General features: G+C 33.9%; 1 protein-coding gene across 1 annotated transcript; it reads right to left on the bottom strand.

The window, feature by feature from the left end:
- Positions 1–6070: 6070 nt before the first annotated feature.
- LOC132184846 (WAT1-related protein At1g43650) lies at positions 6071–8807 on the bottom strand. Its single transcript, XM_059598624.1, has 7 exons — positions 8586–8807; positions 8426–8488; positions 8193–8309; positions 7819–8071; positions 7434–7592; positions 6502–6653; positions 6071–6363 (listed from the first exon to the last, which is right to left on the bottom strand). The coding sequence occupies exons 1-7, from the start codon at positions 8786–8788 to the stop codon at positions 6222–6224; spliced, it is 1089 nt and encodes a 362-aa protein (XP_059454607.1). The 5' UTR covers positions 8789–8807; the 3' UTR covers positions 6071–6221.
- Positions 8808–13105: the final 4298 nt, after the last annotated feature.

The following is a 13105-nucleotide window of genomic DNA, read 5'->3' as shown; positions in this document are numbered from 1 at the left end:
ATATGGAAAAGGTTTTCACAACAAATATGTGACGAATTTCTAGCTTTACCCTTCCCACATATCAATACAATTCAATGGTGATTGGTGAGAGAATGTTTTTGAGTGTTAAAGTTTTCGAGCCTTGAGACACTTTAGACCAGCCAATGAAGCATTAGATGCTTCATTTGTTCTTGTCTCTATCTTTCGTGCTTAATTATGAGACAACTATAATATTCATTAATTTATGGGGTCCGGAGAGGTTAATGAAGTATCACACATGGCATAATTTAATTGGAATATTATGAGTTTTGTTCTCCAAGTAACTATAGTACCATTATTTGATTTACAATTAACGTATCTTAGTTTTAAGTGACACGTAACACTGTTTAACTAGTCTGCCCATATCATATTAAATTGCAATATAAATACGTGTCAATTAATGTCTAATTGATTATTGTTGACTACTCTTGGTAGCTAGTACCTAATAATTGGGAATAATATTATATTCATTTAAATTTTTTAAATAACATGACAAGTGTTTATATATTTATCATATAATAATATAGAGGAAAATCCATTTTATTCCCTGAACTATTTACTCATTTGCACTTTTAATTTAAATGTTTAAAAAGTGACACTTTACCCCCTCTCTCCCCCCCACCAAAAAAAAAAAAAACTTTCAAATTATTGCAATTCGACCATTCTAACTTTTTTTTTTTTTTTTTTTTTCTCAAAATGCCCTCATCCCAAGTTAAAAAATAAATAAAAAATAAAAATTAAGTGGTGGCCGGTCTGGGTTGGCCGGCCACCCCTTAATTTTTAATTTTTAATTTTTTTAACTTGAGATTGAGATATTTTGGGAAAAAAAAATCAGAATGGTCGAATTGCAACAATTTAAAAATTTGGGGAAATAAAATGTCACTTTTTAAATATTAGGGTTAAAAGTACAAATAGGTGAATAGATCAGGGAGGTAAAATATATTTTTCCCAATAATATATATACAATTAAATTTATAAAATCCAATTAGCACACAACTTATTGTTGTACACGGATTGTTGCGATGAAAATTGTGGCTTCTTTGAGGTGTAGATTGTAATCTGGAAAATTAAAATAAAAAAGATGTAGATTATGGATCAGTGTCGGTGGGGAGCTACAATAATTAATCTGATTTTTTTTTTCTCAATATTTTATCCATATATTATATTCCATGCTTATTACTTAACATGTAATTAAAGAACATGTGGATATAAGCCTCTCTGATTATTACGCGAAGTTTCTAATTAATTAAGGCCAGTAACCTACTGGCCTTGGGTCAACTAAATGAGTTGTTGAAGCGTGTATTCATTAACTTAAACCCTCATTTCGTATATAATACTTGAGATGGGGGGCAACTATTTGAATTCAAATTTTTTTTTGTCCAAAAAAGAAGGCATACGGTTATAATAGGAAAATTGTAAGAGGGGCGGGCTCGATCTCCTCCCCGAGCATGAAAGTCCTTTGGTTCGTGTTCGAGTAGGACTCTTCTACTCGAGAGGAAAGAGAATAAGAAGATAAGAGAAAGGATGTCAACTGTAGGAAATCTCTGTTCCACCGAACTTAATTACCTATATGAGATTGGATAAACCAAAATAAAAAATCACATAATATATAGTTTGTAAAGCCAATTATAATAAGGTTGGCATGACTCTCGTTACACTTGTTGTTACATAAGCACAATTAATTTCATAATAAAAAACTAACAAGACTTGTACAATAGCAAGGATCCAGAGGAACACAGATGGGAAATTAATTATTGTTTTGTTTTTTTTTTTTTTTTTTTTTTCTAATCAAAGATGGGAAATTGGTGTTTGAAAGCAAAAAGATGCCTTGAGTTAGTAAAAAGTGACATGTTACATCAAACGAGTAGGGTGAATTGAAGCAATTGAGGCAAAAGAAGTAGTGTAGAAAGTAAAAGAAAAAAAAGGTTGAAAGTGTTTTTTATTTTTTATTTTATTTTTATACCCGAGATAGCGAAGAAAATCAGGACGGGTCAAAGCGGATCTTTCCCGCTCTTGATAAGTTGAAATAGTGTGGTTAATTGAGCACAAATTTCCCATTTATCTAGTAAGCATGGGATTCTTGCCTTTGAAAGGAGATCTTAGCTTTCTGACCTTCCAAATGATATATAGTAGATGGGGGTAGTTGTCAATGATTAACATTGAGAGCACACCGTTTGGTAAAAATCATTGGGTTCCGTTTGTTAAAATTCTCAAACACCCAACAAGATTATTTGTGTTTTGTTTTGTTTTGTTTGTCTTTTTTATTTTTTATTTTCATGTGGAACAACAAGGTTGTTGATTTATGTGTAGAGTACTTCAACTGTTGCCAATTTCGGGCCATGTAGGTCCATCCACGTAGAAGTTTTTCCACCTTCATCACTTTACAAGAGCATGTTGACAAGCACTAGGGATGGTTGGATGGAGACCCTGGCTAGCAATCTAGAGTTCAGTACCATTTTTCGTATGACTTGATTTAGGATAACCCGTTTTGGATCTGACTTAGGTGCTGTAAAAAAAAAAAAGTTACAGCATCTATGCGGTAGTTTTTTAAGGGTTTGGATTCAATTTTTTTTTTTTTGGGGGTCACTTTTTTCTCTCTTTCTCATAGAATATTCAAGGAGTTTGTGAAAGTAGATGCACTTTGTCTAGTTATGAAAGTAATTAGTAGACATTATGAAAGTTTATGACTCTCTTAATTGAGATTTTATCATTCATTGTTTAATTGCTGTATATAATAATACCTATGAATAAGTTTGTGAATTGGGTTAAGGAGTGTGTATTAAGAGCATGGTTGGAATTGTATTTGAAAAATAGAGTTTTTAAGTCAAAAAATGTTTTTTTTTGCAAAGCTTTATTTTTAAGCTTTTTGGACCATTAAAAACGCTTTGAATTTGTTTTATCAAATGAGTATTTTTTTCTTCAAACGAACTATATGATTGTTAAACACATTTTTAGGCCCTTCAAAAACACACCCAAACAGACCCTAAAAAAATGTTTGAAATTGCGTGCCTAAAAAGGAAGGTGTTTTGGGTTTAAAGAGAATGAAAATATCAATTGAACATCTAATTTGACTGTAAGAAATATTTGGAAGAACCATATTGCAGTAAATAATTATTCTATAACCCTAAATATTTTTCCAAAAATATATGTGAAAAGTATGAAGACGTGATAAACGTTTAGGACCACAGTTGTCTGCTTTATTTATGTACAATAACATCTACGACATCGTTTTCCATCTTCTCTTGGGAAATTCTGAAATTCATACTGGTGCAATTCCGGCTCTATCATAAATGTGACACTTACGCCAAATTTAGGTGAGAAACACATGTACGTGGTCTGCCCCAGATTGCTTGAGACCGTGACCAAAGAAAGGGAAAGATTTTAGTGGTATTTTTTGTGTTTGGTTTGTAAAAGTGTTATGACTTGATATGAAGATGAAGATGGAAATTATTTTTGTGTTTTAAAAATATTTTTATGTCTGAATTATTTGTTAATGCTTTTATTTTGGGAAGAAAAAAATAAAAGGAGAAACAAACAAAACCCTATTGATTGAATGGGTCCCTCTTCTGGTCTTGTTAGGTGTTCACATTGTGATAGTTGACTTAGTTTATCTTGTGATAGATAAATTTATGTAAAAAAAAAAAATAATAAAATTATACGAGAGATAAATGGCCAGATGGGTATATATTATGAACGTTATACGAGGGATTCATTTGTTTAGGAGATAAAGAGCAATATTATTTAGTAGTGCTGAATAATTACTGTTAATTGGTATTTTTAATTCAAATTACACTAAGCTTTACCTTCTTTTTTTTTTTTTTTTTTTTTGTAAGATGGTCACTTTTTAACTACTTCCACTCAAAATTATTTTCAATGGATCAAGAAACTTCAAATGAGATGCGTGTGCAAATTTTCCTCTAAATCGACCAAGACACATGTTGTAATTATGTAGATGCACCTCTTTAGAGAGAGAGAGAGAGTCTTTTTTGGTTGGTTGAAAGTAGGTGGCATAAATCTAACTTCATTGGTTTTTTGTGGGCAAATCAAGATTTAGTAAACAGAAGGAGGTGGGGATTGCGACCCCTTGCAAAAATACATGGCCAATATTGAGCAGCATTTCACTGAGCTTTGAAGCCCATGACACATAAAGGGGCTCAACAGCCCACAATAGCAAGCCTGAAAAACAGGCTTTCTAGTTGGATTAGGATTGGCCATTTTTGATTAGGATAGGCTGGAGGTGCGTCCAAAGTTATGCCGGGCATTTTAGTTGGATTAGGATCGGCCATTTTTAAAATAATATGTGAACTTGATATGGACTTAACACAAAGATAGTGGCCACTGGGTTATGATTGATGGGTCTGACATGTTTAATTAAATAGATCAAGTTAAGGTTAACCTATATAGTTTTATACTCATATCTTAATACGACATAAACCCGACACGCGATATCTAGGACAGACAATTTTGACAAGATCTGTAAACTCAACATAAAATTAACGAGTTAAAATTGAAATATATGACCCGTTTAATTAAATATATCAAATTAGGAGTAATCTATGTAGCAGACTTTTAAATATACCCGTGCTCAGGGGTGGAACTAAACTTTTAGATGTACCCGTACTCAAGAGAAGACAGAAGTCATTTTTCCACTTGAATGTATGTGGATCGATCTTCAATTTCCAGGCAGCATGATGTTCAAGAGAAACTTTTTTGATATTCTTGGAAAATGGAAATACTCATGGCATCATGGGGAGAATCCCTCGTGGTGTGCTTTATTTTTATATAACCAGAGAATATCACATGCAACGTACAGCTGCAAAAATTTAGAACATGTGGTGGTCTCCTTGTGGAATTCCTAAAGCATAAGATATGCTTTATTTATATCCTGTTAATGTTATGTAAGAAAATGTTGATAGATTATGATGTTTAATTAAAGTTGTAAGTGGATCGGAATAGATAATGTAATTATGTGACATGAATGTATGTATCATATCTATGCGTTTAGTGCTATGGTAAATATTGTTAATATCTTCTTATGTCGATGCGGGAATCAAACTGGAGAGGAGCCGGTTCTTTATTGTTATTTCACATTTTTTTGAACAATTTTACCCATATTCATTTGATAAAGATGATCCAAATTCATCCATATATATGCTACCATCTTTACAATTGAACAAGGGGAACAAACAAAAATATGTGGACAAATTTCCTAAATAATACGGTGGACTCTGTCCCAATTTCCATACTAGTTGATGGAGATTGATGTCCTTTCCATATCTTCATGTTTGTGATCAGATCTTCAATGCTTTCCTAAAATTTGCCGAAGATTTATTCATTGGATTCATATATAATGTCCTATAAAATCACAGAATGACGTACATCCCACTTTATCCTAATAACTAACTGTGATAAAACAAAAACTTTAAAAGAAATAATTTGTCATGGTTCTGAAAAAGGTTAGTTTTTACTGATAAAATTCGAGATCAGTGACTAATTAAGAACTGTTTATAATCACGAGGCAAATTTATCAACAGTTGTTGGACAATAATCAACAACAGAAACGTGACAAAGACAGAGATAAAGATGCACAACAAGATCATGAAGAAGATAAGGATAGAGTTTAAGATTACTTGCAATTGTATTTTGTAAATAGTACAGGCAGCACATGTCAAAATGAGGATAAAAAGACGGTCTCTAACATTCTTTCACGTCTCTTTGAGTTAGATTTATTTCTAGCACTATTATTAGTTTCCAAATTATTCTGCAACTTTTGCATCTTTTGTCGATGTTTCATCTTAATTAGGAATATTTCCTTCCATTTTGGAAGTATTAGAACTTCCTGTATTTTTTTGTTTCCCATCTTTAAGTGATTTTTCTAATTTTAGAATGCTTTGTTGCCTTTCTAGACTTCAGCTGGGTGGCTGTACGAAGAATTTTAGGATTGAAGACACTTGAATTCTATGTTAAATCACCGCTTATTTTAAAAGTTTAAATTGATAAGAAATAGTAAATTTAATCATTTAATCAATACTTTAACAATTAACAAGAGATATATTATAGAACTTAGATACATTGAAGCCTTATTTAGAATTTGTACAAACTTAGAAGAAGCAAAACAGAAAGGGAAAAGGGAAAAAAAAAAGTTAAAGGCTTGGCCTGGGAGTGCCTTTAAATGAAAGCCATTGGAGGCACCATCCCATCATTCAGTGATGTGTAATGCACTTCAATGTGAAATCCTCTTTGGTTTCTTGTCTTTGTTTGTTTGTTTCACTTTCCCTATCCTCTTTGTTTTTCCCCCACAAGACGCTGTAGAGCCCCCCCACCAGCAAAATAACCCCACCAATACTGCCACAAAGTTTACAAATGGACCACGTAAATTTTCCATATGCCAATAATTAAGAATAAAAGTAATTATCAAACAGACAGGAGGGTTATGATCGTATATATATATATTGGAAGAAAATAATATGTAACTTTAATTACCTTCCCCAATAAAGGCTCTCTTTCCACAAGAATGCAGAAATGACGGCTGTTATAACAAGTGCTAATGGAGTGAACATTGCTGTGAAAACAGGGCCTTTCTTCTCTATAACCCAAACTTGCATCCAATAAGTAATTCCAGAAACAACTATGCCCTGCCATTTCATTATTAGAACATTTATTCAGTGAAATTTGTATTTATTCATGTATATATTATATGCATATGTATGCACTGATGATGATGATCATACAAGTGCATGTATATATGCCTGTGTAGTGCGTGGCAATGATCTGCAGTCAATCATGATGTGACAGTGAGCAATATGTTCATCATCTCATCATCAAGAGAGGATGACCATATATACCAACAGTGGGTTAAGGCATCGTCCTATCCCTTGGGAGGGAAATGCTACCACATTAATTGGGACCCCAAAAAAATCACACTTCTGTTCTATAGTTTTCAAAGTAAAGCACTCTTGCTTATGAAGTTGATTTGGTGGGCTGAGAAGTCAGGGTTTCCCATTGTCACACAAGTAACCCTGTTTAGTAAGTTGGTATACGGCTGTCATACAACTGGAATAACGTGGTAGTGAAATCGGTCAATTTTTTTATTTTTTTTTTTTTTTTTATTTTTATAATTGATGATCTACGAGTTGATTTTTACTGCCACATTATCAAGTTATATCATGACTAACAGTCTTCTAAATAGCATTATACTTGTAACATTTGAGAAAATCAATCATAATTTGATCATGATGACATCTTACAGGACATTGCAAGGAAAAGACAGAAAAAAAGAAGAAGTGTAGACAGACTATGGTGGTTGAGAGAGCAGTGATAATTTCATTTTGTTTTAATGATCATGTTTTGTATTTTTTCAGCATGATGAAAGCATTGATTAAGTATGTTAATGGCTGGAGATTAAAGAAATATACACAGTATGCCACTGAAAGAAGATGGACATCCCATCCAAGCTTCCATGCTGATGGGTCCCTCTCCAGCGCAAAGGCCAAAAATGCTGACTGAACGCAGCTAATGAAGCACTGTAGAGTGGTAAGCCGTAGCTTTGCTTGATATTGTTTAATAATGGGGCCCTAGAACAATATACACATCAAAATTAACAAAAGGAAACAAAAAATATAAAAAGAATAACAAGAAAACCATCATTTGTATGCAAGGGAAACCTGCAAAATAAACTCCATACAACTCATTGGAGTCATGCCTGCAGGCAAAAATTCGAGGTTTACCCTCGACTCGTGTGGAGGAGACGTTTTGCACTGTGTTTCAAGTATAAAAAATAGAAGAAGAAGAGGAAGAAACCTGCAAAATAAGCCACAAACACCAAGCTGTGTTGGCTGAGAGCATGATAAGAGAGCCTTTTATCCAATTCCCTCTGGAGGAATGCTGAATTGATGAGTTTGAATTTTGACTTTTGTCAGTTGGTGGATGGCAGTGCAAGAACTTTATAGGAGGCCCCTTGACAAAAGCAAACACTAGTGCCCCAGAAACACCTAGAACAGAACCCAACACCTTAGCCATTCCATGCAAACGTTTTATGGTAACGCTTTCCATTCTGAACAAAAGAAATTAAAAAAAAAAAAAAAAAAAAACACACACACACACACAATTTACTTCATTAATCATTTCATTCTTAATTATGAAGGTTCTCGAATTGAATGTTCTATATAACTTGCCTCAACAAAGCAGCCATTATGAAAGTAATGGCAGGAATTGTGTTAGTGGTGGCCGCAGCAAATGTTGCAGATGTATAGTTGATAGCCACGTAGTAGAGGTTTAAACTGAGGGTGATCCTATAAATTTGTACATATTAAGGAGGGTTAGAAAGAATATGTCAGAAATCAAATATATATATATATATATATATATATATATCAATGAGAAGCCGATGGAGTATATATATACATACCCACATAGTGAAATCAGGAAGATTTTGCAGAGTAAATTGTATGATAAGGGAGCAGTATCCTGGCTGTACATTTGAGGCAAATTAAATTCAGCAGAAGTGAAAAATCAGAAAGAAATATAGAGGTAGGAGGAAAGAGTGGATGATGATGATAAAGTAAAACCTTTCAAGGAAGAAAGCGAATGGAGCCAAGGCAAGTGAGGCAAAAGCTTGCCTATAAACCACAAACACATAAGGGTTCATCCCTTTAGCAATTGCTGCCTTGGAGAACAACGCCATGCCTGCATACACAAACTGAATGAAAAGCATTGCAATATAAGGATTCTGGCTCCCCATTACCACCACATTGCCTAGAAAACTCTTCATTTTGGACTCTCTATATATATATCTTTTCTTGGGATTTCTCCGGTGCAATTTCAATTGGAAATTAAGCTCTTCTATATATAGGGAAGCATGGAAGTCCAAATGGTATATATGTTCAATGTGCGACCGACACTACAATAGCTACGTAGGTTCCTGTGCAGGGTGCCTATAAAAGCTATTAGTTATGACCGTACGTTTGTTGTTAAGACAGGGTGCGTCAAATTGTCAATATTTTGGCTTCATCCGATGATTTTTATTTTTTTGGTTTTTGTTACAAATTGAAGGATTAATTATCCTTGCACAACTAGTAAACGACACTTTTCCTTAGAATATATAGTGTTATAGAACATCTTCAATGCTATGTTGTTGATCTCCTTGTCACGTATGTCAAAATTAACCAAAGATAAGAAATGAAATGTGTGTATATCAAAAGTACAAAAATGGCTTTTCCTTTTCCTCAATGACCCTTTAACTCTAAAAATCTGCTTATCTGTTGAGAATAAGATCCAATCGGCACATGGGTATATGGCAGAAGCACTAAATAACATGTGATCATTATTTGGAGCACCACCAATTGAAGGGCTTAATGTGTCTAGAATTACGAATATTGGGTCGTACGAGACCCAAAAACATCCTCTCATGGAGGTTTTAGGTAATTGACTCGATCGGAGAAATATCTGTCGTACTTATATCCTCACCGCAATTAAGTTCTCTCAGGGAAAAAGATAAAAATTAAAAAATAAAAAATACTTCAGAGAAATGAGTGAATCATGAGTTGAGTGGATATCCACTAAAGAAATATCAAGTCAGTACTGTCTGGAATCAAATGGTCCAGGTGAAAATATTGCATCCATTCTTTTGGAGCTGATACTGGCCAACCAGGAAAAATTAATTAAGCTGTCATGATTATTGAGAGTCCTTGTAGAATAATGGAGTCAAGCGCGCGTGTTATTACTTTTGCTTTTATTCTTTTGTGCGAGACATCATAGGAAAGAAGGGCTGACAAGGACTACTTGGCATTGCAATAGATCATGGAGGGGCTGATGCAAAAGCACCCAGTAGAAAATCAAGGAGACGGTGTTTCATCAAATGACGACACGAATTCGACAGTGAATCCTCTTCAATCGATCTCAAAGGATGATGTAGTCCATATTACCCTAGGGGTCGCAATTCGTGTTTGTGTGTCGTATTTGAGTTGTACGTAACACATCGATCATGATAATCTATTTTGATCACGTGAAGTGGTGACTTCAGATTGATGTATTAGCACTGCAAATACAATACATTGAACAGTCCAAAGTTGTCATTCTTTCTTCTTTTTTTATTTCTTTTTTTAAAGATTAAAAACAGAGAATGGGCTCCACGAGTATAGGTGTGTCTCCCCTCACACCTTTAGTGCCTACCCTCATAAGAGGGGAGGAGCCCCACACCATTCATCCACCCCAACCAAGGGGAGGGAGGAAGGGATCGAGTGATAGTTGGAGAGGGTAAGTTTCATATTTTAAAGTTCGGTTATATAAGTGTCATAGGGCTGGTTGTTTTGGGGTGAAATTTTGTATTTTCCCCAAAATTTGTCTTTTGAAAGAATATGATCCTTTAGGTGTATTTGGGTTTTGGATTTGAGAGTTTTTTTTTTTTTTCACCACCAATAATATACCCCATTTTTGTTGGCAAATTTTGTTGGGGAGATAAACAGTCTAGGAGTACATTAATATACATATATGTACTTGTAGAATAATGGAGTCAAGCGTGTTATTACTTTTGCTTTTATATGTTCTTTTGTGCGAGACATCATAGGAAAGAAAGGTTGGAAAGGACTACTTGGCATTGCAATAGATCGTGGGAGGGACTGATGCAAAAGCACCCAGTAGAAAATCAAGGAGATGGTGTTTCATCAAATGACGGCACGAATTCGACCGCGTGAATCCTCTTCAATCGATCTCGAAGGATGATGCTGTCCATATTATTCTAGGGGTTGCAATTTGTGTTTATGTGTTGTATTTGAGTTGTACGTAACACATCGATCATGATAATCTATTTTGATCATGTGAAGTGGTGATTTCGGATTGATGTGTCAGTGCAAATACAATACATTGAACACTAGTCCAAACTGGTCATTTTTTTTTTTTTTTTTTTTATTTTTAAAAAAAAGAAGATTAAAAATAGAGAATGGGCTCCATGAGTAGAGGTGGGTCTCCCCTCACACATTTCGTGTCTACCCTCATAGGAGGGGAGGAGACCCACCCGGACCCTTCATCCACCCCAACAAAGGGGAGGGGGGAAGGGAGTGGTAGTTAGAGAGGGTACGTTTTGCATTTTAAAGTTCGGTTATATAAGTGCCAAAGGGCTAATTGTTTTGGGGGTGAAAATTTGTATTTTCCCCTAAAGTTATCTTTTGAAAGAATATAATCCTTTAGGTGTATTAGGGTTTTGGATTTGAGAGCTTTTTTTTTTTTTTTCACCACTATTATACCCCATTTTTGTTGGCAAATTTTGTTGGGGAGATAAACGGTTTATGAGTTTTTCCCAATAGTACATTAATATACATATTTAAATACCACTCTAACCTAAAATCCTAAGTTAATGGGTTTAAGTTCACGTAAGTGTATATATATATATTAGCTACTATTTTTCTTTATATTTTCTCAATGTAAAACACTTACAAGTGCACTCACAACAAATTTTTTCCTAATCATCTTTACCTATACTAATACATGGGCTTTTCAAGCTGAATCGTATAAATTTTTGAGAATTGCCTTATCTCCCCTTGAAATTTGGCCATGTGACAAACAAGGACATGATTTATAATTTTGAGAATTCAAGATCCGATTGTTTTTTATCAAGCAAGAGACAAATAGATACTACGTACCATCAATTTTTCCGCCAAGTTTTTAACGATAGAAGTTTTAGCTATCTTCTCATGAATGTGTATTAAAAATTAAGCATTATCATCATGTCACACATGCTTTAAATTTTAAATTTTTATTATTATTTTTTTAAAAAAAAAAAAAGGAGTGGGCTTCACTCTCCACCCCCACAGCGAGGGGTGCAAGCAATACCAGTTATGGATGTAGATGGCCATGGGGTGATTCTACCCCCACAACAGAGAGGGTGGCTTGTAATGGTCCAGACAGTAATAATGTCCACTTTATATATGTGGTCCATTTTGTGGAAATATAGAATATGGAAAGAAAGTTTTGTAAAGAGAATAAGAAGAGAAGGAAGAATGAGAAAATACAAAGGACTACATCTTTATTAAGTGATTTGAATGGTTACAAGAGAAGGTAATATATAGACTAAAGAAGGGAAACACATCCCATAAATCATTGAGTAAAGTATGGGGTAAGCATAAAACATGGGAAGAAAATCAAGAGATTGTTGACTTAATGGAATATGCTTTGATTTGTTCAGATTTTATCATTTAACACATTTTTAATGAGTCTGCACAATGGGTTATCGTTAGAAGTTTGAAAAGATTGGATATTTTCAAAGAAACTAGCTAGTTAGACTTGGGAATTAGTGAAATTTCCCAAGGGGCCGGGAGAATTAAAGTTATTTTCTGCAAATGAGTACTCTTCAAAGAGAAAACAAAAAAGAAAAGGAAAGAATTCCAAAGCTAGAAGATGCTAGCTAGCTAGCTACAAAGCAACTTTAATTAGTTGTGGATTAAGTGTTATCATGTATGTCAACAACATGTACAGGCAATGAAAGAAGAAATTTGGTTGAAATTTTTTGATGTGACTTGAGCTTGCAATAGAATGTAACGCGCTATTGTGTTTTATGAGAAGATTTTCCACAATGACTTGATGGAATTTAAGTTGGAGATTTTTTAAGGTTGAGATTTGTTGATACGACAACTCAATGCCATTAATTATTTAGTCACCTGGATTTATTTATTAGTCATTTTTCAAGTCGATTTGTATGGACCGGCCAGGACCCTTTTCGGTTGAAAAAAACTGGAGAGGAACTGGTTAATTAATACGTACATGAGGGTAAAATGGTTTACCCTGATCACTGTTTTACTTTCATGGATTAACGAATTACCAATTTCTCTTTTCTTTTTTTCTTTTTTTTTTTCGACTATGGAAGGTCCTTGTTCGGTTTGTATAGCCAATTTACTTTTCTTTAATCTAGTTGAGTACTTTGCGGCCCTAATTATATATAGTAATATAGATAAACATCTTTGGCCTTCCATCGATGAATAATACAACATTTATAATTTTTTTATAAGTTGCAAAACACGCATCAAGCACTAAAAACCAAAATTTTAACATCCTTTAATTACACGCACACACGTGTCAACAAATTATTATTTATTTA

Source organism: Corylus avellana, chromosome ca6 (assembly GCF_901000735.1).
Source record: "Corylus avellana chromosome ca6, CavTom2PMs-1.0".
In the NCBI taxonomy this organism is placed as follows: domain Eukaryota; kingdom Viridiplantae; phylum Streptophyta; class Magnoliopsida; order Fagales; family Betulaceae; genus Corylus; species Corylus avellana.
This window is presented reverse-complemented; position numbering and strand designations above follow the sequence as displayed.